At 44.1% G+C, this 24,602-nt stretch overlaps 1 protein-coding gene and 1 long non-coding RNA gene across 2 annotated transcripts; both read left to right on the top strand.

Annotated features, from left to right (window-relative positions):
* The first annotated feature begins 15,167 nt into the window (after window positions 1-15,167).
* On the top strand, window positions 15,168-18,373 carry LOC143793789 (germ cell nuclear acidic protein-like). The gene is made up of 8 exons (XM_077280778.1): window positions 15,168-15,291; window positions 15,704-15,791; window positions 16,177-16,222; window positions 16,310-16,374; window positions 17,129-17,174; window positions 17,271-17,415; window positions 17,889-18,018; window positions 18,162-18,373. The coding sequence occupies exons 1-8, from the start codon at window positions 15,214-15,216 to the stop codon at window positions 18,371-18,373; spliced, it is 810 nt and encodes a 269-aa protein (XP_077136893.1). The 5' UTR covers window positions 15,168-15,213.
* A 279-nt stretch (window positions 18,374-18,652) lies between these two features.
* LOC143793806 (uncharacterized) lies at window positions 18,653-19,345 on the top strand. The gene is made up of 3 exons (XR_013220271.1): window positions 18,653-18,729; window positions 19,033-19,093; window positions 19,246-19,345. It is a non-coding gene; the product is annotated as an uncharacterized LOC143793806 (long non-coding RNA).
* Window positions 19,346-24,602: the final 5,257 nt, after the last annotated feature.

Here is a 24,602-nt window from a genome sequence, read left to right as displayed (position 1 = left end):
AGTATTGAGAGGCCTCTGTATTCAAGTGGCCTCCCGCAGGAAAAAAGAGAGATGTGCGAAGATGGCTGAATTGGAGGACAGGGTATCAGTGCTTGAGACTCAATTAAAGAATACGCCATCCCCTGACATATATAGAAATCTCACCCATGCCCGAACTGAACTTGACCTCTGTCTATCTGAAAACGCCGACCGAGCCTTACGCTGGTCCCAACAACGGTTTTATGCCCTCAATAATAAAAACAACTCTAATTTAGCACGTCGGTTAAAATGCCTACCCCAACCCCGTCCCCCAGTAAGATTACGTACCCCCTCAGGAATCACGTCCAACCCGCTGAAGATCATGCAATTGTTTCAGCAGAAATTAAAACAATTATATAGCGCCACCTCAACTGTCGATTCAGGGGAGCTGGAAGCTTTCTTGAACTCCGTCCCACTCCTGGCTCTTGACCCAAGTTTGATTGATTCGCTGAACCAACCTATTTCCTCTAACGACATAGAGTTAGCTATCCAACAATTGAAAGTTAATAAAAAGCCCGGCCCAGACGGTTTTACAGCCCTATATTATAAAAAATATGCCCCACTTCTGATACCCCATCTTACCAATTACTTTAACTCCTTGAGAGAAGGTAATAAACCTGGAGAGGCATCATTAATAGCAGCTGTGTCTATGATACCAAAGCCTAATTCTGATCAGTTAGTATGGTCTAACTACAGACCAATATCCCTAATTAACATAGACCTTAAAATATTAGCCAAAATTCTATCCCAACGTCTAAACTTGGGTCTGGGAGCCATAATACATAGAGACCAGGTAGGTTTCCTTCCCAAAAGACAAGCATCAGATAATATAAGAAGAGTCTCTCACCTGTTGCATTATTGCAAACAGCGCAATTTACCAAGCATGTTATTGTCGCTTGACATTAAAAAAGCCTTTGACTCTATTTCTTGGTCTTATCTGTTTGCGGTCTTGCGGAAATGGGGTTTTCCTCCTTACTTTCTTACAATGATTCAGGCCCTTTATAGCTCCCCTTCTGCATATGTACGATACAACGGCTTCTCCTCCCCGCGCTTCCCTATTCATAGAGGCACTCGCCAAGGCTGTCTCTTATCACCTATATTATTTCTTTTAGCATTTGAACCCTTGGCAATACACCTTCGACTCAATTCATCCATCCAGGGAGTCACCATAGCATCAGTCCCCCATAAACTTTTCTTGTTTGCTGACGACATGCTGCTCCTCCTAACATCTCCTCGGTCATCCCTCCCTGCCCTACTTCAAACTCTTAATAACTGTGAACACATTTCAGGTCTACAAATTAATCCCTCTAAATCCTATGCTATGAACATCACTCTCCCTTCCTCCACTATCACATTGCTAAAACAGGATTTCCCGTTTCAGTGGACCTCTAACCATTTGGACTATTTAGGAGTGAAACTTACTTCAGAGTACGGCTCATTATAAGAGGCTAATTATCCTCATATGCTCCGTAAAATTCGATCAATACTCCAGTCATGGGGCAAACTTAACCTCTCCTGGCTCGGCAGAGTACGCGCACTAAAGATGACTATACTCCCTAAATTACTTTATCTATTTCGGGTCCTCCCAGTCTCGGTCCCCACACAATACCTTAAAATAGCTCAGCGAGCGATTAATACCTTTGTTTGGAGGGGGGTCTCCCTAGGGTTAATAGAGCCACCCTTTATCGCCATCATCTAAAAGGGGGATTGGGGGTACCAAACCTCTCGAAATATTATCAAGCTGCCCAACTTGGTCAACTGACGTTGTACCACGCCTACTCTGAACCCCCCCTATGGCTAGCTCTAGAGGCCTCAGAACTCCACTTGAGTTCCCTAGATACGTTGCTCTGGACTCTCCCAACACACCGGAGAGAAATCACTAACCCCATCATGGTTCACTCTGTCAGAATCTGGGACTCATTAAAATACTCCTCACATTTAATATCTTCATTCCTACCCTTGGCCCCCTTGTGGGGTAATGCCCTGTTCCCCCCGGGAGTGGATTCCCTCAGGGACTTCCGACTATGGGTCGCGGCGGGAATAACGAGAGTTCACCATCTCATCAACGTGGATGGGCTTATCCCATTTTCTGCTTTGAGTGAAAAATACTATCTCCCACCGAGAGAAATATTTTGATACTTGCAACTTAAAAATTTTGTTCAATCTCTACTAAGAAACTCTGCCCCCCCTATTCCTTCACCCCCTTTGAACAGAGATGCCGCCAAAACCCACATGCTCCAGGTATCATATCCCTTCTTTACTCACATCAACTCTCCAACCCACAGGCGGTGCCTGGGCTACACCTTTCGCTGGGAGTCTGATATTGGTTCAACCCTGACGGACTCGGAATGGATCCAGATTTGGTCTTCCTCCACTGGAGGCTTGCTTAACACCCTCATGCTAGAGACCAATTACAAAGTACTTACAAGATGGTACTTGACCCCAGCTAGAGTGGCGAAGGAAGTCGCTAATTACTCTCCAAACTGTTTTCGGGGATGTAACTCTATAGGAGATATGCTTCATATTTGGTGGCTATGCCCAATGGCTCGAAGGTTTTGGACCAGGGTATACTACTTGATTCTCTCAATAACAAATATAAATCTTAGGAAAAACCCCTGGGAGGCCCTACTAAACAAGCGTATCCCCAATATTTCTAAATATTCCCTAGCCCTTATCACGTTTATTTTCTTAGCAGCCAAACAAACTATAGCCTCGGCTTGGAAAAAACCTGGCTTGGATCTGTCGGGAGTTAAATCTCGTCTATCATGGTACATGGTAAACGAAAAATTATCAGCTATACTCACTGACAGAGTAGAGAGATTCGAACTTACTTGGCTCCCCTGGGCAGAATACACCAGCCACACCCCTTTCGCTATTCCGGTATCTCGAGTATCTAACCGTAGTCCTCAGGCTTCTGATTAAAATTACCCAAATGGGTATGGATTTATTATAACCTCTTCTCGGGTCCCCCTTCCCTTCCCCCTCCCCTAACCCTTGTCCCCCCTTTTGTGTGTGTTTTTGTCGTTGTTACGCTCATCCTTTGATATGACTCGTCTTAAGTTTATTGCCAGTTACCAGAACATAAATAAAGGACTGTTACCCCCTTGTTATGACGCAATGTACTATATGATAATACTAAAGTTTCTTCTTTTCCTGTATCATATATGCAAACTTCAATAAAAATGTATTGTTTAAAAAAAAACAAAAAAAAACAAAAACACAACAATGTAATCAAAACATTGCAATCAACCCAAAAGTGACATCAATAAAAAACATCTACACAGGGCACAAATAACCAAGTCATCAAACTCCAAATCCTAAAAAATTCAAAATAAAACAGCTCTCAGAAAATGGCGACACAAGCGAATTTTTTTTCTACACATTTCTGAATTTGTTTTACCACTCAATTAAAACAAAAATTATGCATGTTTGGTACCTGCTAATCATACTCTACTGGAGAATAAAATTTCCAGGTAGTTTTTATTATTAAATCAACACTCTAAATAAAATAACCAGAAAAATAAAAAATGCAAGATTGCGCTTTTTTTGTTAATTTGTCACAGTTCGATTTTTTCACTTTTTTCAGTACGTCACATGACAAAATAGGTGGTATAATACAATAGTGCAACTCGTCCCACAAAAAAAACAAAGCCTCACACTGTTGTGTCTCAACTGAAAAATAAAAAAGTTATGGCTCTTGGATTGAGGGGAGGACAAAACGAAAGTGCAAAAACAGAAAATCGCCCAGTTGGGTAAGGGTTAAGTAAATTAGGGAAAACCAAAAACATGCATCCTTGTTGTGAATTTGCTTTTTGCTCCCTCTAGTGGTTACTAGTTTTTTGACTCTGGTTTTTCTGTCATTCCTTTTATCCGCACCTGGGTCGTTAGTTAGGGGTGTTGCTATTTAAGCTCCCTGGACCTTCAGTTCAATGCCTGGCAACGTAGTTATCAGAGCTAGTCTGCTGTGCTCTTGTCTACTGATCCTGGTTCCAGTTATATCAGCTAAGTCTGCCTTTTGCTTTTTGCTATTTGTTTTGGTTTTGTATTTTTGTCCAGCTTGTTCCAAATCTATATCCTGACCTTTGCTGGAAGCTCTAGGGGGCTGGTGTTCTCCCCCCGGACCGTTAGACGGTTCGGGGGTTCTTGAATTTCCAGTGTGGATTTTGATAGGGTTTTTGTTGACCATATAAGTTACCTTTCTTTATTCTGCTATCAGTAAGCGGGCCTCTCTGTGCTAAACCTGGTTCATTTCTGTGTTTGTCATTTCCTCTTACCTCACCGTCATTATTTGTGGGGGGCTTCTATCCAGCTTTGGGGTCCCCTTCTCTGGAGGCAAGAAAGGTCTTTGTTTTCCTCTACTAGGGGTAGCTAGATTCTCCGGCTGGCGCGTGTCATCTAGAATCAACGTAGGAATGATCCCCGGCTACTTCTAGTGTTGGCGTTAGGAGTAGATATATGGTCAACCCAGTTACCACTGCCCTATGAGCTGGATTTTTGTATTCTGCAGACTTCCACGTTCCTCTGAGACCCTCGCCATTGGGGTCATAACAGTTTGCCAGGCCAGTATTAAATGTTTAATGCATTGCAGAAGAGGGATTATAAGAAAGAAGATTCTGAGTTTTTTTTTTCTTCTTCCCCTTTACCTCAGAGTGGCTATGCTTGCTGCAGACATGAATGTCCAGACCTTGATTACAAGTGTGGACCAGCTGGCTACTCGTGTGCAGGGCATACAAGACTATGTTATCAGAAATCCTAGGTCAGAACCTAAAATACCGATTCCTGAACTATTTTCCGGAGACAGGTTTAAGTTTAGGAATTTCGTGAATAATTGTAAATTGTTTTTGTCCCTGAGACCCTGTTCATCTGGAGATTCTGCTCAGCAAGTAAAAATTGTTATTTCGTTCTTACGGGGCGACCCTCAGGATTGGGCTTTTTCGCTGGCGCCAGGAGATCCGGCATTGGCTGATCTTGATGCGTTTTTTCTGGCGCTCGGTTTACTTTATGAGGAACCCAATCTTGAGATTCAGGCAGAAAAGGCCTTGCTGGCTATGTCTCAGGGGCAGGACGAGGCTGAAGTGTATTGCCAAAAATTTCGGAAATGGTCCGTGCTGACACATTGGAACGAGTGTGCACTGGCCGCTAATTTTAGAAATGGCCTTTCTGAAGCCATTAAGAATGTTATGGTGGGTTTTCCCATTCCCACAGGTCTGAATGATACTATGGCACTGGCTATTCAAATTGACCGGCGGTTGCGGGAGCGCAAAACCGCAAATTCCCTCATGGTGTTGTCTGAACAGACACCTAATTCGGTGCAATGTGATAGAAAAACCGCAAATTCCCTCATGGTGTTGTCTGAACAGACACCTGATTTAATGCAATGTGATAGAATCCTGACTAGAAATGAGCGGAAAATTCATAGACGCCGGAATGGCTTGTGCTACTACTGTGGTGATTCTACACATGTTATCTCAGCATGCTCTAAACGTATAGCTAAGGTTGTTAGTCCTGTCACCGTTGGTAATTTGCAACCTAAATTTATTCTGTCTGTAACTTTGATTTGCTCACTGTCATCTTATCCTGTCATGGCGTTTGTAGATTCAGGTGCTGCCCTGAGTCTCATGGATCTCTCATTTGCTAAGCGCTGTGGTTTTACTCTTGAACCATTAGAAAATCCTATTCCTCTTAGGGGTATTGATGCTACACCATTGGCAGCAAATAAACCGCAGTATTGGACACAGGTTACCATGTGCATGACTCCTGAACACCGCGAGGTGATACGTTTCCTGGTTTTACATAAAATGCATGATTTGGTTGTTTTAGGGCTGCCATGGTTACAGACCCATAATCCAGTCCTGGACTGGAAGGCTATGTCAGTCTCAAGTTGGGGCTGTCGTGGTATTCATGGGGATTCCCTGCCTGTGTCTATTGCTTCTTCTACGCCTTCGGAAGTTCCGGAGTATTTGTCTGATTATCAGGATGTCTTCAGTGAGTCTGAGTCCAGTGCACTGCCTCCTCATAGGGACTGTGACTGTGCTATAGATTTGATCCCAGGCAGTAAATTTCCTAAGGGAAGACTGTTTAATCTGTCGGTACCTGAACATACCGCTATGCGTTCATATATCAAGGAGTCTCTGGAGAAAGGACATATTCGTCCGTCTTCTTCCCCTCTTGGTGCGGGATTCTTTTTTGTGGCAAAAAAGGACGGATCTTTGAGACCTTGTATTGATTATCGGCTTTTAAATAAGATCACTGTCAAATTTCAGTATCCTTTACCGCTGTTGTCTGACTTGTTTGCCCGGATTAAGGGTGCCAAGTGGTTCACCAAGATAGACCTTCGTGGTGCGTACAACCTTGTGCGCATTAAGCAAGGTGATGAATGGAAAACCGCATTCAATACGCCCGAAGGTCATTTTGAGTACTTGGTGATGCCTTTTGGGCTCTCCAATGCGCCTTCAGTTTTTCAGTCCTTTATGCATGACATTTTCCGGAAGTATCTGGATAAATTTTTGATTGTTTATCTGGATGATATTTTGGTTTTTTCTGATAATTGGGATTCGCATGTGGAGCAGGTCAGGTTGGTCTTTAAAATTTTGCGTGAAAATTCTTTGTTTGTCAAGGGCTCAAAGTGTCTCTTTGGTGTACAGAAGGTTCCCTTTTTGGGGTTCATTTTTTCCCCTTCTGCTGTGGAGATGGACCCAGTCAAGGTCCGAGCTATTCTTGATTGGACTCAGCCCTCGTCAGTTAAGAGTCTTCAGAAGTTCTTGGGCTTCGCTAACTTCTACCGTCGTTTTATCGCTAATTTTTCTAGCATTGTGAAACCTTTGACGGATATGACCAAGAAGGGCTCCGATGTAGCTAACTGGGCTCCTGCTGCCGTGGAGGCTTTCCAGGAGTTGAAACGCCGGTTTACTTCGGCGCCTGTTTTGTGCCAGCCTGACGTCTCACTTCCCTTTCAGGTTGAGGTGGATGCTTCGGAGATTGGGGCAGGGGCCGTTTTGTCGCAGAGAGGCCCTGGTTGCTCTGTTATGAAACCTTGTGCCTTTTTCTCTAGGAAGTTTTCGCCTGCCGAGCGAAATTATGATGTGGGCAATCGGGAGTTGTTGGCCATGAAATGGGCATTTGAGGAGTGGCGTCATTGGCTCGAGGGTGCTAAGCATCGTGTGGTGGTCTTGACTGATCACAAAAATCTGATGTATCTCGAGTCTGCTAAACGCCTTAATCCGAGACAGGCCCGCTGGTCATTGTTTTTCTCCCGCTTTGATTTTGTTGTCTCGTATTTACCAGGTTCAAAGAATGTGAAGGCCAATGCTCTTTCTAGGAGCTTTGTGCCTGATGCTCCTGGAGTCGCTGATCCTGTTGGTATTCTTAAAGATGGAGTTATCTTGTCAGCTATTTCTCCGGATCTGCGACGTGTGTTGCAGAGATTTCAGGCTGATAGGCCTGAGTCTTGTCCACCTGACAGACTGTTTGTCCCGGATAAGTGGACCAGCAGAGTCATTTCCGAGGTTCATTCCTCGGTGTTGGCAGGTCACCCGGGAATTTTTGGCACCAGAGATCTGGTGGCCAGGTCCTTTTGGTGGCCTTCCTTGTCAAGGGATGTGCGGTCATTTGTGCAGTCCTGTGGGACTTGTGCTCGAGCTAAGCCTTGCTGTTCTCGTGCCAGCGGTTTGCTCTTGCCCTTGCCTGTCCCGAAGAGACCTTGGACACATATCTCCATGGATTTCATTTCTGATCTTCCGCTATCTCAGGGCATGTCCGTTATCTGGGTGATATGTGATCGCTTCTCCAAGATGGTCCATTTGGTTCCTTTGCCTAAGCTGCCTTCCTCTTCCGATCTGGTTCCTGTGTTTTTCCAGAACGTGGTTCGTTTGCACGGCATCCCTGAGAATATTGTGTCAGACAGAGGATCCCAGTTCGTTTCCAGGTTCTGGCGATCCTTTTGTAGTAGGATGGGCATTGATTTGTCGTTTTCGTCTGCTTTCCATCCTCAGACTAATGGACAGACGGAGCGAACCAATCAGACTTTGGAGGCTTATTTGAGGTGTTTTGTCTCTGCTGATCAGGACGATTGGGTGACATTCTTGCCGTTGGCTGAGTTTGCCCTTAATAATCGGGCTAGTTCCGCCACCTTGGTTTCGCCTTTTTTCTGCAACTCTGGTTTCCATCCTCGCTTTTCTTCGGGTCATGTGGAGCCTTCTGACTGTCCTGGGGTGGATTCTGTGGTGGATAGGTTGCAGCAGATCTGGAATCATGTGGTGGACAACTTGAAGTTGTCACAGGAGAAGGCTCAGCGCTTTGCCAACCGCCGCCGCGGTGTGGGTCCCCGACTACGCGTTGGGGATTTGGTATGGCTTTCTTCCCGCTTTGTTCCTATGAAGGTCTCCTCTCCCAAATTTAAACCTCGTTTTATTGGGCCTTACAAGATATTGGAAATCCTTAATCCTGTATCTTTTCGTCTGGATCTTCCTGTGTCGTTTGCTATTCACAATGTATTTCATAGGTCCTTGTTGCGGCGGTACATTGTGCCTGTAGTTCCTTCTGCTGAGCCTCCTGCTCCGGTGTTGGTTGAGGGCGAGTTGGAGTACGTGGTGGAGAAGATCTTGGATTCTCGCCTCTCCAGGCGGAGGCTTCAGTACCTGGTCAAGTGGAAGGGCTATGGTCAGGAGGATAATTCCTGGGTGGTCGCCTCTGATGTTCATGCGGCCGATTTAGTTCGTGCCTTTCATGCCGCTCATCCTGATCGCCCTGGTGGTCGTGGTGAGGGTTCGGTGACCCCTCACTAAGGGGGGGGTACTGTTGTGAATTTGCTTTTTGCTCCCTCTAGTGGTTACTAGTTTTTTGACTCTGGTTTTTCTGTCATTCCTTTTATCCGCACCTGGGTCGTTAGTTAGGGGTGTTGCTATTTAAGCTCCCTGGACCTTCAGTTCAATGCCTGGCAACGTAGTTATCAGAGCTAGTCTGCTGTGCTCTTGTCTACTGATCCTGGTTCCAGTTATATCAGCTAAGTCTGCCTTTTGCTTTTTGCTATTTGTTTTGGTTTTGTATTTTTGTCCAGCTTGTTCCAAATCTATATCCTGACCTTTGCTGGAAGCTCTAGGGGGCTGGTGTTCTCCCCCCGGACCGTTAGACGGTTCGGGGGTTCTTGAATTTCCAGTGTGGATTTTGATAGGGTTTTTGTTGACCATATAAGTTACCTTTCTTTATTCTGCTATCAGTAAGCGGGCCTCTCTGTGCTAAACCTGGTTCATTTCTGTGTTTGTCATTTCCTCTTACCTCACCGTCATTATTTGTGGGGGGCTTCTATCCAGCTTTGGGGTCCCCTTCTCTGGAGGCAAGAAAGGTCTTTGTTTTCCTCTACTAGGGGTAGCTAGATTCTCCGGCTGGCGCGTGTCATCTAGAATCAACGTAGGAATGATCCCCGGCTACTTCTAGTGTTGGCGTTAGGAGTAGATATATGGTCAACCCAGTTACCACTGCCCTATGAGCTGGATTTTTGTATTCTGCAGACTTCCACGTTCCTCTGAGACCCTCGCCATTGGGGTCATAACACATCCTGTGTGAACAGAAGCCACAGTTTACAGAACCATTTGGGCCCAACTGCAACCTGAAAAAAATATAAAGTGTACAAAAACAGGTATTGGTTGATTTTCTGGCCATAATACGTAAGCTGGCAACCTGCGTCAAGGGTCCTTACACTTGCCAGTCCTACTCTAACATAAAAACCAGAAAAAGAGGAAAAAATCCTCCAATATTCAAGAAAAAACAAAAACAGGCAGAGATGCTTACCTGTCTAACTGGGTCATAATACCAGGGCTACCACTAGAAATTTTGGGGCCCCATACTGGCAAAATTTTCAGGGCCCCCTTGAGACTCCGCCCAGGCTCCACCCCAGCCCCGCCTCCACGCTCCACCCCTCGAACTGTCCACAGTCCCACGGCTCTTTCTTGGAAAATCTCCACTTCTCACCTATCACACATTGACAGTTCCCATCACCAGATCACACATATAGCTGGCAGCTTTTGTTTTGGCCAAAAGATTTTTTAAGCCACCAAAATGACAAGGTAGACACTTTTGGCCAGGCCCTACTCTACTGTAACCTATTAAATATTTGTTAAAATAAGCAATACAATTTAGGTATATTTTTATTTATTTTTCAATTTTTAAAATGACCTATAATACCACATACAAGGAACAAATACCACAGCACCATGACCAGATGACATATTACCACCACAGTGATCGAATAATATCAAATACAAGGAACAAATAACGCTACACCATGACCAGACCACATATTACCACCACATAGTGACTGAATACTACAATACTGATCAGTAATAAAAAAAAAAACCCCACAATACTATCACCATCAGTGCCATTATACACAGGAGTTCTGTACTTAGTATGCAGTGTCTGTGTACAGGTAATACAGTGATCACTGGTGATATTATACACATTAGCTCTGTATATAGTGTATAGGTAATACAGTGATCACTGGTGACATTATACACAGGACCGCTGTATATAGTATACAGTGTATAGTGTCAGTGTATAGGTAACACACTGACTCACCAGTGACGCCTCTAGGTGAAGTCCTTCATCGTTCATCCAGCACAGACTGCCATCACTTCATCCAGCCAGGACTCGTCTCTGCAGGAAATAACACCGTTATCTCGAGTTCCGCTTACAGAACACATTACTTAATTTTCCCAACTTCTACATTACACCACATGAAGAAGGCGACATAGTATCACTCTACACAGTAACAGGACCGCCCCCCCATTTAAAACAGTATACTAAAAAAATAAAATAAATACATCACTGCAGTAATAATATCCCTTAATTAGCCCCTATGGTAATAATATTCACCATCCTAGCCCCCATGTGTCTCATTCCTGACGTCAGCCATATGTTCTCCCATCCTGCCCTCATGAGTATCCATTCTGCCCCATATGATCTCCCCATCCTGCCCCATCTGTCTCCATCGTATCCATCCTGCCCCATGATCCTGCCCCATCTATCTCCAATCCTGCCCCCAGTGTATCCAATCATGTCCGTATCTCCATTCTACCCCGTCTCCAATCATGCCCCCATGTCTGCAATCATGCCCCCTGTGTCTCCATTCTGCTCCATCTGTTTCCAATCCTGCCCCATTTGTCTCCAGTCATGCCCCAGTGTTTCCAGTCATGCCGCCATGTCTTTCATCCTACCCCTGTGTCTCCAATCATGCCCCGTATCTCCATTCTGCCCCGAGTCCAGCATTCTGGCCCGTGTCCAGCTTGCTGCCCCTGTGTCCGGCTTTCTGCCCCTGTGTCCAGCTCTCTGCCCGTGTCCAGCTCTCTGCCCGTGTCCAGCTTTCTGCCCCTGTGTCCAGCTTTCTGCCCCTGTGTCCAGCTTTCTGCCCCTGTGTCCAGCACTCTGCCCCAATGTCCAGTTCTCTGCATCAGTGTCCAGCATTCTGCCCCAATGTCCAGCTTTCTGCCCGTGTCCAGCTTTCTGCCCGTGTCCAGCATTCTGCCCCTGTGTCCATCCATCTGCCCCTGTGTCCAGCATTCTGCCCCTGTGTCCAGCTTTCTGCCCGTGTCCAGCGTTCTGCTCCTGTGTCCAGCGTTCTGCCCCTGTGTCCAGCGTTCTGCCCGTGTCCAGCTATCTGCCCGTGTCCAGCGTTCTGCTCCTGTGTCCAGCGTTCTGCCCCTGTGTCCAGCTTTCTGCCCCTATGTCCAGCTTTCTGCAAGTGTCCAGCTTTCTGCCCGTGTCCAGCTTTCTGCCCGTGTCCAGCATTCTGCCCCAATGTCCAGCTCTCTGCATCAGTGTCCAGCATTCTGCCCGTGTCCAGCATTCTGCCCCAATGTCCAGCATTCTGCCCCAATGTCCAGCTTTCTGCCCATGTCCAGCTTTCTGCCCGTGTCCAGCTTTCTGCCCGTGTCCAGCATTCTGCCCCTGTGTCCAGCATTCTGCCCCTGTGTCCAGCTTTCTGCCCCTATGTCCAGCTTTCTGCCCCTGTGTCCAGCTTTCTGCCCCTGTGTCCAGCATTCTACCCCTGTGTCCAGCTTTCTGCCCCTATGTCCAGCTTTCTGCACCAGTGTCCAGCTTTCTGCACTAGTGTTCAGCGCTCTGCCCGTATCCAGCATTCTGGCCATATCCAGCATTCTGCCCGTGTCCAGCATTCTGCCCATATCCAGCATTCTGCCCGTGTCCAGCATTCTGCCCCTGTATCCAGCTTTCTGCCCCTGTGTCCAGCATTCTGCCAGTGTCCAGCGTTCTGCCCCTGTGTCCAGCTTTCTGCCCCTGTGTTCAGCTTTCTGCCCCTGTGTCCATCATTCTGACCGTGTCCATCATTCTGACCGTGTCCAGCGTTCTGCCCCTGTGTCCAGCGTTCTGCCCCTGTGTCCAGCGTTCTGCCCCTGTGTCCAGCGTTCTGCCCCTGTGTCCAGCGTTCTGCCTCTGTGTCCAGCTTTCTGCCCCTGTGTCCAGCTTTCTGCACCAGTGTCCAGCGTTCTGCCCTTGTGTCCAGCGTTCTGCCTCTGTGTCCAGCTTTCTGCCCCTGTGTCCAGCTTTCTGCACCAGTGTCCAGCTTTCTGCACCAGTGTCCAGCGTTCTGCCCTTGTGTCCAGCGTTCTGCCCCTGTGTCCAGCGTTCTGCCCCTGTGTCCAGCGTTCTGTCTCTGTGTCCAGCGTTCTGCCTCTGTGTCCAGCGTTCTGCCCCTGTGTCCAGCATTCTGCCCTGGGCCCCCCGGATCGCCGCTCTCAATAAAAAAAAACAAAAAAAAACAAGTTCTTCTCACCTGACCGCGCTCCTGCGGTGGGCGAAGCTCTCTCCATGCAGCTGAAGCGCGCACTCGCCGGCGACTGACAATGACGTCAGATGCCGGCGACATGCACGCTGCGGATGACGTCAGCTGACAGCCTCAGATTGGCTGGCGGCTGTTCACTATTGACGTGCGGGAATAGCGTTAAAAAGCTGCAGCGCCGCTAAGGGCCCGGTTTAGCCTGCGGCTGCCGGTAGGGGCCCGGTGAGCAGATGAGACGGGGCCGGATGCGGTCCCCTTATGCCCACCGGGCCCCATACGCCAGTCAGGGCAGTATTGCCCTGATGGCGGCCCTGCATAATACTCTAACAGGGTACAGCGGAACCAAGTAAAATGGCAGCTGCACAGGTGCAATAATACCAAATGAGACAGCCAGTCTTCAGTCAGGGATTGGCCGTGTGGCACACCAGTACAATACTATCTGCTGCATCCTGTTAAGTAAATTAGGACCTCCCAGAAAGTCTATAGGCATGTAAAGTACTTTGAGGTATAAAATGATGTTTGCCCTTCCAGATGAAATTATAGAGTTTGGACTTTAGTTTTTTTTAGTTGTCCTGGATTGATAGGAATATGTAGGCTGCTTGCATTACAGAGCTAAAAATGTCTTCAATCGACTCCAAGAGGAACTCAGTGTTCTGCACATATTGTCCAGGAAAATGAAAGGCTTTTTAATTATGATATTCATGGCAATTTTTACACCGCAAATCATATTTTTGGGAGAAATTCAGCAAATCCGGCACATTCGAATTTAAAAAGATCAGCTCATCTGAAAGCAGTATGAAGTAGGGGCAGAGACCGTGATTCAAGCTTATGGAGCATCTTATTGCAACTAGGATACAATCAGTGTTTTATCTGCTGCAGATATACCAGTTATCTGAATGCTGAGCTGTGCACTGTGCATAGGCAGCAAGCAGCCAATCAGTGGTAGAAGCAGGGTTATAGAGAGCTTGTACATATGGATAACTACATGGCAGCAAGTTTACTTCTAGTGGTAATCTTCTGCTGACTAAAACTGTGATTTTCTCAAAACTACAGCAAGTTGCCCTGTAAATGACCCACTGTTTGGATTAGGGTCTCTGCACCTACATCTGTCACGTTATTGGTGGAGCAGAGCTGGAATCCATTGGCCAGAGGGGCGCGAGTAGGGAAAAGCAAGTGCTAGTAGAAGTCCTTGGAGGTAGCAACATAAAATGTAGGAAACAACCTGAGATGAGTGGGAACAGTCTGGGTAAGACAGTGCTAGGAGCTGGAGACTGGAACTAGAGAAACAGCAAAGCACAATACTCAAGCCATGAGTTAAGTGTTGCAGGTGGCTTTACTAGGCCCAAACAGGAAACAAGATGGCTTCCACAGGTTCAGTATCTGCCATGTTAGCAGAGGGCGACTGCTGAACACAACTGCAGCGTCCAGTGAAATGCAGCACAATTATCATGGTGAACAATAGCAGCCACTAGTGGTCAATCCGCAGAAGAACACCAGGATCTTGACATGCTGCTCTCAGATTCGGCAACAAAACATAGTGACAGATTCCCTTTAAGACAGAAGTGCAATGCAGATTACAGTGCAATACGGTTGTCACAAAATACCCACTGTATATAAAAACATAACTGGGATCTCAATCAATATAATCATAAATTGATCCATTGCTTACATTATTTTAACCAAGTATTACACAAAAGGGAAAAGTACGCCGACAATACTTGTAAACTGTGTAAGAAACAAGGGTAGATTTAATACATTTATCACAGGGTATGCAGATATTTAAGGGAACTGGGCAATCAGATCTCCATTTTGGTCTAGTCAGCAATTGCAAACTGTTCTCTGGATGAAAGACATAAAATGAGGAAGAAGATCTTAAGTAGCCGGCTTTACAGAGCAAAAGTGGATTTAGTTAGGAAACGGATAGGAAAAACATTGAATATTATGTCATATTCATTGTATGTAAGACAGCTATAAAATATGAGAAGGTGCGGCTTTGCTCTTCAGAACATTTTTATAATTGGGAGAAAATATGGAAAAATGTAGTGGAGAACATTAAAACTTAAGGAAGAGGGATAAACAACCACCAAGACAACAGTTGGGTTTATTTTATTTTTTTTTTTTATATTGTGTAATGTTACAAAAAAATTATCTGAACATTTGGAAATGGGCAGCAGTGGGGAAATTAGACGGATTGTTGTTTTTGTCTACTTTCTTTTCTTGTATTTGTACAGTATGTTTTGTATATTTAAATAAAGTTATAAAAAATGACAACAAACAATCACAGCATTCCGCTGATGTCACAAATGACTGGATGATATAGAATACCCAGTCATCCAGAGTTCCGTTGAGGGTTTTTGTAGGCGTTTGTAGAGAGAGGAGCGTTGTGAGTGACTATTGCGAATATAATGAGAAAAAAGCGCTTAAGGCGTACTGAAGTTCTCTCTGACACCGAGGACAGCAGCGATGATGATGATTTCCATCAGGTGAGCATCACTTTTAGATTTTCAAATAATTAGAATACAATTGAGACAAAAAATCCCAGAAAAAGATGGTTGGACCAAAAATATAGCTCCAGAAAGAGGAAATATGGCGGGAGGAGTTTGGATCATGTTTGCAGAGTAAAGACCGCCCTCCGTTGTGGTATTTGTGACAATATGTCCATGTACAGGATACATAATAATATTGCATGAAGAAAAGCAAATGTCACCACCTTATCCACTTCCTAACCATAAGTATCCCGTATACCCGTTATACTCTGCACATGAAATAAGCGCAGCCCAATGGTAACCACATTCACACAGGCGTCTAACTGTATCTTACTGGAAAATGGACTAAGATAAATTAGAGATCTTCATGGTTATAGATTCTATCTGACATGTTTGCTATTTTTTACAGTCTCATCCGCGAAAGAGGCCAATACCGAGGTCTCCAAGCCAGGATAACACCAGAGGCTTCAATTCGGGCTCGACCCCGAGTATACCAGGTACTGTGCTCCGATCCAGTAAAGGTCCTGACATATTAAGGAGTTATAGTCATTGGGTGCAGAACACGTGCACATTGTGGTCAGGGCTTGGATTTAAGTCTTTTCCATGTCTACAGTAATGAATTCATATTAGCCATTTCTTTTTAACATTTGGTCAGGAATATTCCTGCGGCCATATTACAGTCAGACAGAAATGGGATATGGGGATTTCTTCTCATGGTGGCCATGCACAGTGCAGGTTACTGTAGCTGAATGTGATTGCCTGCCCCATGTACATATAGGGGTACACTGAATACTATATTACGGTGTATGTCTTTGATGTTGAGCCTCAGTCATTGCTATTACACTATTCTAATAAGAGATTTATGTTGTGTTTCCCCCACAGATCTGACTTCACCACCTTCAGATCATATTCCGGACAGTACCACCTGGTAAGACACACGTCTCCTCCATTACTAGATACCTGATGGGGAATAATGACTAATGATGACTCATATTCTGTTACATTTATGTCACAGCTCCGATGATGACATCATTGTGGATGATGGTGATTCCGATTCTGGTGAATCTTCCACATATAATAGTAAGTTATCATTTCTAGATACAATCCAGGGTTATATTGTTGTAGAAAGAACAATGTGTTTTCTGTATTGTCACAGATCAGTTTCCAAATCTAACAATTAAAATTATCGATGTATCTGTACCTTTAACCCCTTAGGAAATGGTCAGTCGTTGTGCTTTTGTGATTTTTCTCCTTCTTCCTTGAGACATAAGTTTTTTGTTTCCAACCACATTGCCCTATGAGGGCTTGTTTTTAATGTGACGAGATGATCTTTTCAATGACCACATTCATATTACCATATAATGCACTGAAAAATAGGAAAAATTCCAAGTGAGGGGAAATTGTGAAAAAAAAGCCATAATTCCAGATTTGCATTTTGCTTTGATTTTTATGGCATTCATTGCACAGTAAAATTGACGTGAAAATATAATTTTCCAGGTCAATATCATTATGTCCATACCAAACTGGCAAAGTTTTTCTAAGTGTTAACATTTTTCTCTGAAATTGTTACTAAATATATTTGCTTGTGTCGCCATTTTCAGAGATCTGTAACATTTTTATTTTGCCGTTTGTGGAGCTGTGTGAGGACTTGCTTTTTATCAGGATAACTGATATTTTTGCTGATACTATTGATGTGGTCTGATCCAATATTCATAGTCTTATTAGCTCTCTACACTCCATATCTATAGACCCCTCTCTAGTACAGACCTGCATACTAAAATGTCTGATTTTAGCCTTATAAAAATCATTTTCACTCTTTCATATTTCTGTACAGATGATTTACCATCTGATTGTGAGGAGAGCTCCACTACAGAGGAGAGGTGAGTTATGCCGGACGCATCTATCTTTATATAAAACCAAGACCTCGGTAACAAATATTTCCCGTGGATTCATATATGATTCCTTATCTTCCCCAGAACACAACTATGTAACATCTCCGGCTATATCCTGGAAGACATTATTTCTCCTACTTCCATCTACGTTACCCACTTCCAGGTAACTAAGGAAGAACTGGTGGAGCGACTGTACCATCTATACAACACGACAGTCTTCGAGAATAAGGTATCTTAGCATTGGTATCTGGGTGACACGTGACTTATCCATTATCTCCTCCTTCAAACGGTCATTTCTATGACTGACGTTCTGAAGAGCATACTAACCCCTTTGTCATGATTCTGACACTTAGCTATTGAATATCTCAGGTAAAAGTCCCTTAGTTTGGTAAATTATGTCACCCTCTTCTTATCTGTGGGATGAGAGGAGACCTTACATGAGCTACCATGCAGAGACAAAGAAATAAGCAACTTTTGGCTTGACAGTCACAGGGTTTTCACATTTATATATAAAAAAAAACATTTTGTTGGCATCTGGTCAATCTTGAAAAAGTGTATTTTTGTTCTCTCATTTTGCACTTCTCCATAGACCCCAGGCTCCATACAAGGAGAGCAGTGCTGGAAATCACGCATTAGATTTAGTTTGTTAGATTGGGGTCAAAGAGTTTCCGGGTTTAATGGAAATTGTTTCCTCTATTCTAGCTCCCTGAGAAAATGGACATTGTGTGGAATAAGAGGCTGACGAAAGCATCCGGTCAATGCCGTCACATAGAGCAGAACAACCAACGTTTCTCAGTTATTGAGCTTTCTGATAAAGTCTGTGATTCTGCAGGTAGGTTTCATGTCACGTCCATCCTGCGGCTTCATAAGACAACCTGTATGCAGGGCACAAAGCTGCTACTTGCAATGTAATACATCTTATATCAAGCAGGGTGTACTTAGATTTTCTCATGTCTGTATAAACTCTTATTTCAGAGCGACTACGATCCGTGCTTGTGCACGAGATGTGCCATGCTGCCTGCTGGATAATCGATGGTGAAGACAGAGACAACCATGGCCCATTATGGCAGGCTTACACAAGAAGGGTAAATGATATCCACCCTGAGCTGCCAGAAGTGACGATGTATCACAGTTATACCATCAACTATAATTACAAATACCAATGTTCCCTGTGTGATAACAAGTAAGTAGATTGTATGATTCATCGTGTCATGAAACACAATCGCTGTGAAGAGAAGTCAGTCCGGTTCTGTTGGTATAAGGTTTTAGTACTTTACTACTATCACAGCGGACCGACGTCTGGGGGCTGTAGGGATTAGGACGTTACATATTATATTTTCTGTCCAGGGATCAGTTTTTAATATATGGTTTCAATTTGTTCTTTTTATTGTTACCCATGGTATTAACCAACATTCACTCCAGTCTGGTAACCAATATTCCTCCTCTCTTTGTAGATTCGGACGTTTTCGACAGATAGCTCTGAATAAATGTTATTGCCGTCGCTGTGGATGCCGATTACTTCAACTGTCCACCAGCTAAACATGTAACTATTCTCCAGAATATTTAGTCTGTAACTATGCTTCATTATAATTTAAAGTTCAGATACCTTTATATATTTTTCCCCTGAGTTGTGACACAACAATTATCTGTGTTCACCACCAGCACCAGCAATTAGCAGCAAACACTCAGATTCCATCCTCATAGGTTACCAGATAAATACTGGATACATTTTCCATGACTTGCTGGATATGTAATGATTGGCAATTCCCATCATATCTAGAATGCTTTTGCAAATCTCCTTTAATTTCAAGTTTAGCTGAATGTAATTTTTTTTTAATATTTTCAGGTTCACTATTTGATCATTGACACGTATGTAAATATCGGCACCTCATCTACCTGTGATGGAGGTAAGAAATAATCCTCCACTATTGTCAGCAATCAATAAAACGTTATTGTAAAAATATTGAGAATCCTGAGTATCTAATTTAGTCTCTTATAGCCTTATATTATTTAAAGTTTAAATACCTTTGTTTATTTTGCCTTTGTTTTCACCGTGTAGAAAGACAACGAGTGAATGTCTTCATCACAAGTAATGGCAAGCAAACATTCAGAATCCACCAATTCTGATTCACACAAAGCTTCAAACATGAATTTTCCAGGTAAATATTTCTGTGTATAATACAATATTGTTATAATTTCATGTCCATGTGAATAGTGAGGTGATAGACAGCAATAAAATAATAAAGTTACCTTTGCTTTAGTTTGCTACATTTGATAACAAGTATATGTTTTCAATTTTATAAAAATGTTTTTTAAATTGTTTTCAGATTAATGAGAAATACGCCTTATCACTTCTATACAAGCAGGCCGCATGGTTGTTCTGGAAAAAAGAGGCGAATATCTGCACCGGCCTACGCTGAGAACATTATCAGATAGTTTCCTTGACCAAGACATTCTCCACGTTTATGTTTCAAAGCGGTGACGACCCAGCATTAGATGGACAATAGTAGTCATATATTGCTTTGTTTTTGTTTTTTTTTCCCATTCTGGGTTAAATATAAAAACCATTCAAAAATGAATATCTTAGATCCTTATAGCTTCGAACTTTTGTTCTACAAATCTAAGGCTTTTGCTAAACATATCACAATCAATGTTGTCTAGTTCTAACATTTGATAGTTGGACTATATTTATAATTATACAGTATAAACAAATATGCATTTTTAAAATACATTTCAGAATAACCAGAAACACCATCCAAACTTGATGAGTTGCATAACATATCCCTAACCAAGTGTGTTCCTAAGATACCTTAACCCCTTAGTGACAGAGCCAATTTGGTACTTAATGACTAAGCCAATTTTTACAATTGAACAGTGTAATTTTATGAGGTTATAGCTCTAGAACGCTTCAACCTATCCCACTGGTTCTGAGATTGTTTCTTCGTGACATATTGTACTTCATGTTAGTAGTAAAATTTCTTCAATATAACAAATTTATTTATGAAAAAAAGGAAATTTGGCAAAAATTAGAAGTTTTTGCATTTTTAAAACTTTTAATTTTTGTACCCTTAAATCAGGGAGTTATGTCACACAACATAGTTAATAAATAACATTTCCCACATGTCAACTTTATATCAGCACAATTTTGGAAACACAATTTTTTTTGTTAGGTCGTTATAAGGGTTAAAAGTTGACCAGCGATTTCTCATTTTTCCAACAAACTTTACAAAACCTTTTTTTTAGGGACCACCTCACATTTGAAGTGAGTTAGGCTGTCAATATAACTGAAAATACCCAAAAGTGACACCATTCTAAAAACTGCACCCCTCAAGGTGCCCAAAACCACATTCAAGAACAGGGTCGGACTGGCCTGGCGGGGTATCGGGGAACTCCCCGGTGGGCCTTGTCTCTGGGGGCAGGAGAGGAGCAGAAGAAGAAGAAGTAGAAGAAGAAGAAAAAAATCTGCAGTTTTTAGAGGCATGTGCCTTCTAAAAGTGCAGACAGACAAAGTGCAGGGGCGTGGGCGCGTGAACGCAGCGTTCACTACCTGAACCGCTTCAGCGTGCGTCCCGATAGTAGCTGTCAATTGTGCGCCCATCGTCACTGGTGTATGACGTAAGTGTCATGCACCTCATGCGACGGGCGCTCATCAGCCACTGGGCCTCTGCTAGGTCGGCGACCATTTTAATATGTGTGCACCGACCTGCAGAGAGGAGGAGGAGAACACCACCGCCGGGAGCACAGGAAAATAAGAGTATGCAAATTGCCTCTTCTGAGAAAAAGAGGACTTAAACTCTACAGCGCCACCTATTGGAAGTAGCGATCCTACAAGTCACAATCAACCCTTTAACGAGTCGTGCAATATGACTTAGAATAAAAGCCAAATCAGTATCTCAATTCGCAGACACGGTGTTTCGGGCTGTTGGCCCTCGTCAGTGCGAAGCATGAGAACTGATTTGGCTAGGTGAGAGGCTCTGGACATGGGGTCTAAGGGGTATCGTTTCTCCTTATGGAGAGTGACATACCATCTCTGGCTTGTCAAGGTAAGGAGGCTTATTTGCCGTACAATGCTCCTCTGGGAATTTAAATATGCAAATTGCCTCTTCTGAGAAAAAGAGGACTTAAACTCTACAGCGCCACCTATTGGAAGTAGCGATCCTACAAGTCACAATCAACCCTTTAACGAGTCGTGCAATATGACTTAGAATAAAAGCCAAATCAGTATCTCAATTCGCAGACACGGTGTTTCGGGCTGTTGGCCCTCGTCAGTGCGAAGCATGAGAACTGATTTGGCTAGGTGAGAGGCTCTGGACATGGGGTCTAAGGGGTATCGTTTCTCCTTATGGAGAGTGACATACCATCTCTGGCTTGTCAAGGTAAGGAGGCTTATTTGCCGTACAATGCTCCTCTGGGAATTTAAATATGCAAATTGCCTCTTCTGAGAAAAAGAGGACTTAAACTCTACAGCGCCACCTATTGGAAGTAGCGATCCTACAAGTCACAATCAACCCTTTAACGAGTCGTGCAATATGACTTAGAATAAAAGCCAAATCAGTATCTCAATTCGCAGACACGGTGTTTCGGGCTGTTGGCCCTCGTCAGTGCGAAGCATGAGAACTGATTTGGCTAGGTGAGAGGCTCTGGACATGGGGTCTAAGGGGTATCGTTTCTCCTTATGGAGAGTGACATACCATCTCTGGCTTGTCAAGGTAAGGAGGCTTATTTGCCGTACAATGCTCCTCTGGGAATTTAAATATGCAAATTGCCTCTTCTGAGAAAAAGAGGACTTAAACTCTACAGCGCCACCTATTGGAAGTAGCGATCCTACAAGTCACAATCAACCCTTTAACGAGTCGTGCAATATGACTTAGAATAAAAGCCAAATCAGTATCTCAATTCGCAGACACGGTGTTTCGGGCTGTTGGCCCTCGTCAGTGCGAAGCATGAGAACTGATTTGGCTAGGTGAGAGGCTCTGGACATGGGGTCTAAGGGGTATCGTTTCTCCTTATGGAGAGTGACATACCATCTCTGGCTTGTCAAGGTAAGGAGGCTTATTTGCCGTACAATGCTACTCTGGGAATTTAAATATGCAAATTGCCTCTTCTGAGAAAAAGAGGACTTAAACTCTACAGCGCCACCTATTGGAAGTAGCGATCCTACAAGTCACAATCAACCCTTTAACGAGTCGTGCAATATGACTTAGAATAAAAGCCAAATCAGTATCTCAATTCGCAGACACGGTGTTTCGGGCTGTTGGCCCTCGTCAGTGCGAAGCATGAGAACTGATTTGGCTAGGTGAGAGGCTCTGGACATGGGGTCTAAGGGGTATCGTTTCTCCTTATGGAGAGTGACATACCATCTCTGGCTTGTCAAGGTAAGGAGGCTTATTTGCCGTACAATGCTCCTCTGGGAATTTAAATATGCAAATTGCCTCTTCTGAGAAAAAGAGGACTTAAACTCTACAGCGCCACCTATTGGAAGTAGCGATCCTACAAGTCACAATCAACCCTTTAACGAGTCGTGCAATATGACTTAGAATAAAAGCCAAATCAGTATCTCAATTCGCAGACACGGTGTTTCGGGCTGTTGGCCCTCGTCAGTGCGAAGCATGAGAACTGATTTGGCTAGGTGAGAGGCTCTGGACATGGGGTCTAAGGGGTATCGTTTCTCCTTATGGAGAGCGACATACCATCTCTGGCTTGTCAAGGTAAGGAGGCTTATTTGCCGTACAATGCTCCTCTGGGAATTTAAATATGCAAATTGCCTCTTCTGAGAAAAAGAGGACTTAAACTCTACAGCGCCACCTATTGGAAGTAGCGATCCTACAAGTCACAATCAACCCTTTAACGAGTCGTGCAATATGACTTAGAATAAAAGCCAAATCAGTATCTCAATTCGCAGACACGGTGTTTCGGGCTGTTGGCCCTCGTCAGTGCGAAGCATGAGATCTGATTTGGCTAGGTGAGAGGCTCTGGACATGGGGTCTAAGGGGTATCGTTTCTCCTTATGGAGAGCGACATACCATCTCTGGCTTGTCAAGGTAAGGAGGCTTATTTGCCGTACAATGCTCCTCTGGGAATTTAAATATGCAAATTGCCTCTTCTGAGAAAAAGAGGACTTAAACTCTACAGCGCCACCTATTGGAAGTAGCGATCCTACAAGTCACAATCAACCCTTTAACGAGTCGTGCAATATGACTTAGAATAAAAGCCAAATCAGTATCTCAATTCGCAGACACGGTGTTTCGGGCTGTTGGCCCTCGTCAGTGCGAAGCATGAGAACTGATTTGGCTAGGTGAGAGGCTCTGGACATGGGGTCTAAGGGGTATCGTTTCTCCTTATGGAGAGCGACATACCATCTCTGGCTTGTCAAGGTAAGGAGGCTTATTTGCCGTACAATGCTCCTCTGGGAATTTAAATATGCAAATTGCCTCTTCTGAGAAAAAGAGGACTTAAACTCTACAGCGCCACCTATTGGAAGTAGCGATCCTACAAGTCACAATCAACCCTTTAACGAGTCGTGCAATATGACTTAGAATAAAAGCCAAATCAGTATCTCAATTCGCAGACACGGTGTTTCGGGCTGTTGGCCCTCGTCAGTGCGAAGCATGAGAACTGATTTGGCTAGGTGAGAGGCTCTGGACATGGGGTCTAAGGGGTATCGTTTCTCCTTATGGAGAGTGACATACCATCTCTGGCTTGTCAAGGTAAGGAGGCTTATTTGCCGTACAATGCTCCTCTGGGAATTTAAATATGCAAATTGCCTCTTCTGAGAAAAAGAGGACTTAAACTCTACAGCGCCACCTATTGGAAGTAGCGATCCTACAAGTCACAATCAACCCTTTAACGAGTCGTGCAATATGACTTAGAATAAAAGCCAAATCAGTATCTCAATTCGCAGACACGGTGTTTCGGGCTGTTGGCCCTCGTCAGTGCGAAGCATGAGAACTGATTTGGCTAGGTGAGAGGCTCTGGACATGGGGTCTAAGGGGTATCGTTTCTCCTTATGGAGAGTGACATACCATCTCTGGCTTGTCAAGGTAAGGAGGCTTATTTGCCGTACAATGCTCCTCTGGGAATTTAAATATGCAAATTGCCTCTTCTGAGAAAAAGAGGACTTAAACTCTACAGCGCCACCTATTGGAAGTAGCGATCCTACAAGTCACAATCAACCCTTTAACGAGTCGTGCAATATGACTTAGAATAAAAGCCAAATCAGTATCTCAATTCGCAGACACGGTGTTTCGGGCTGTTGGCCCTCGTCAGTGCGAAGCATGAGAACTGATTTGGCTAGGTGAGAGGCTCTGGACATGGGGTCTAAGGGGTATCGTTTCTCCTTATGGAGAGCGACATACCATCTCTGGCTTGTCAAGGTAAGGAGGCTTATTTGCCGTACAATGCTCCTCTGGGAATTTA

This window comes from Ranitomeya variabilis, chromosome 1 (genome assembly GCF_051348905.1).
Source record: "Ranitomeya variabilis isolate aRanVar5 chromosome 1, aRanVar5.hap1, whole genome shotgun sequence".
NCBI classification, from domain to species: Eukaryota; Metazoa; Chordata; class Amphibia; order Anura; family Dendrobatidae; genus Ranitomeya; species Ranitomeya variabilis.
This window is presented reverse-complemented; position numbering and strand designations above follow the sequence as displayed.

Excerpts from the sequence above, each read along its gene's own strand:
- LOC143793789 (XM_077280778.1), top strand. The coding sequence starts at position 15,214 with ATGAGAAAAAAGCGCTTAAGGCGTACTGAAGTTCTCTCTGACACCGAG. Across the intron at positions 17,416-17,888 it reads CGACAGTCTTCGAGAATAAG|CTCCCTGAGAAAATGGACAT; the intron begins GTATCTTAGCAT and ends CCTCTATTCTAG. Across the intron at positions 18,019-18,161 it reads TAAAGTCTGTGATTCTGCAG|AGCGACTACGATCCGTGCTT; the intron begins GTAGGTTTCATG and ends CTCTTATTTCAG.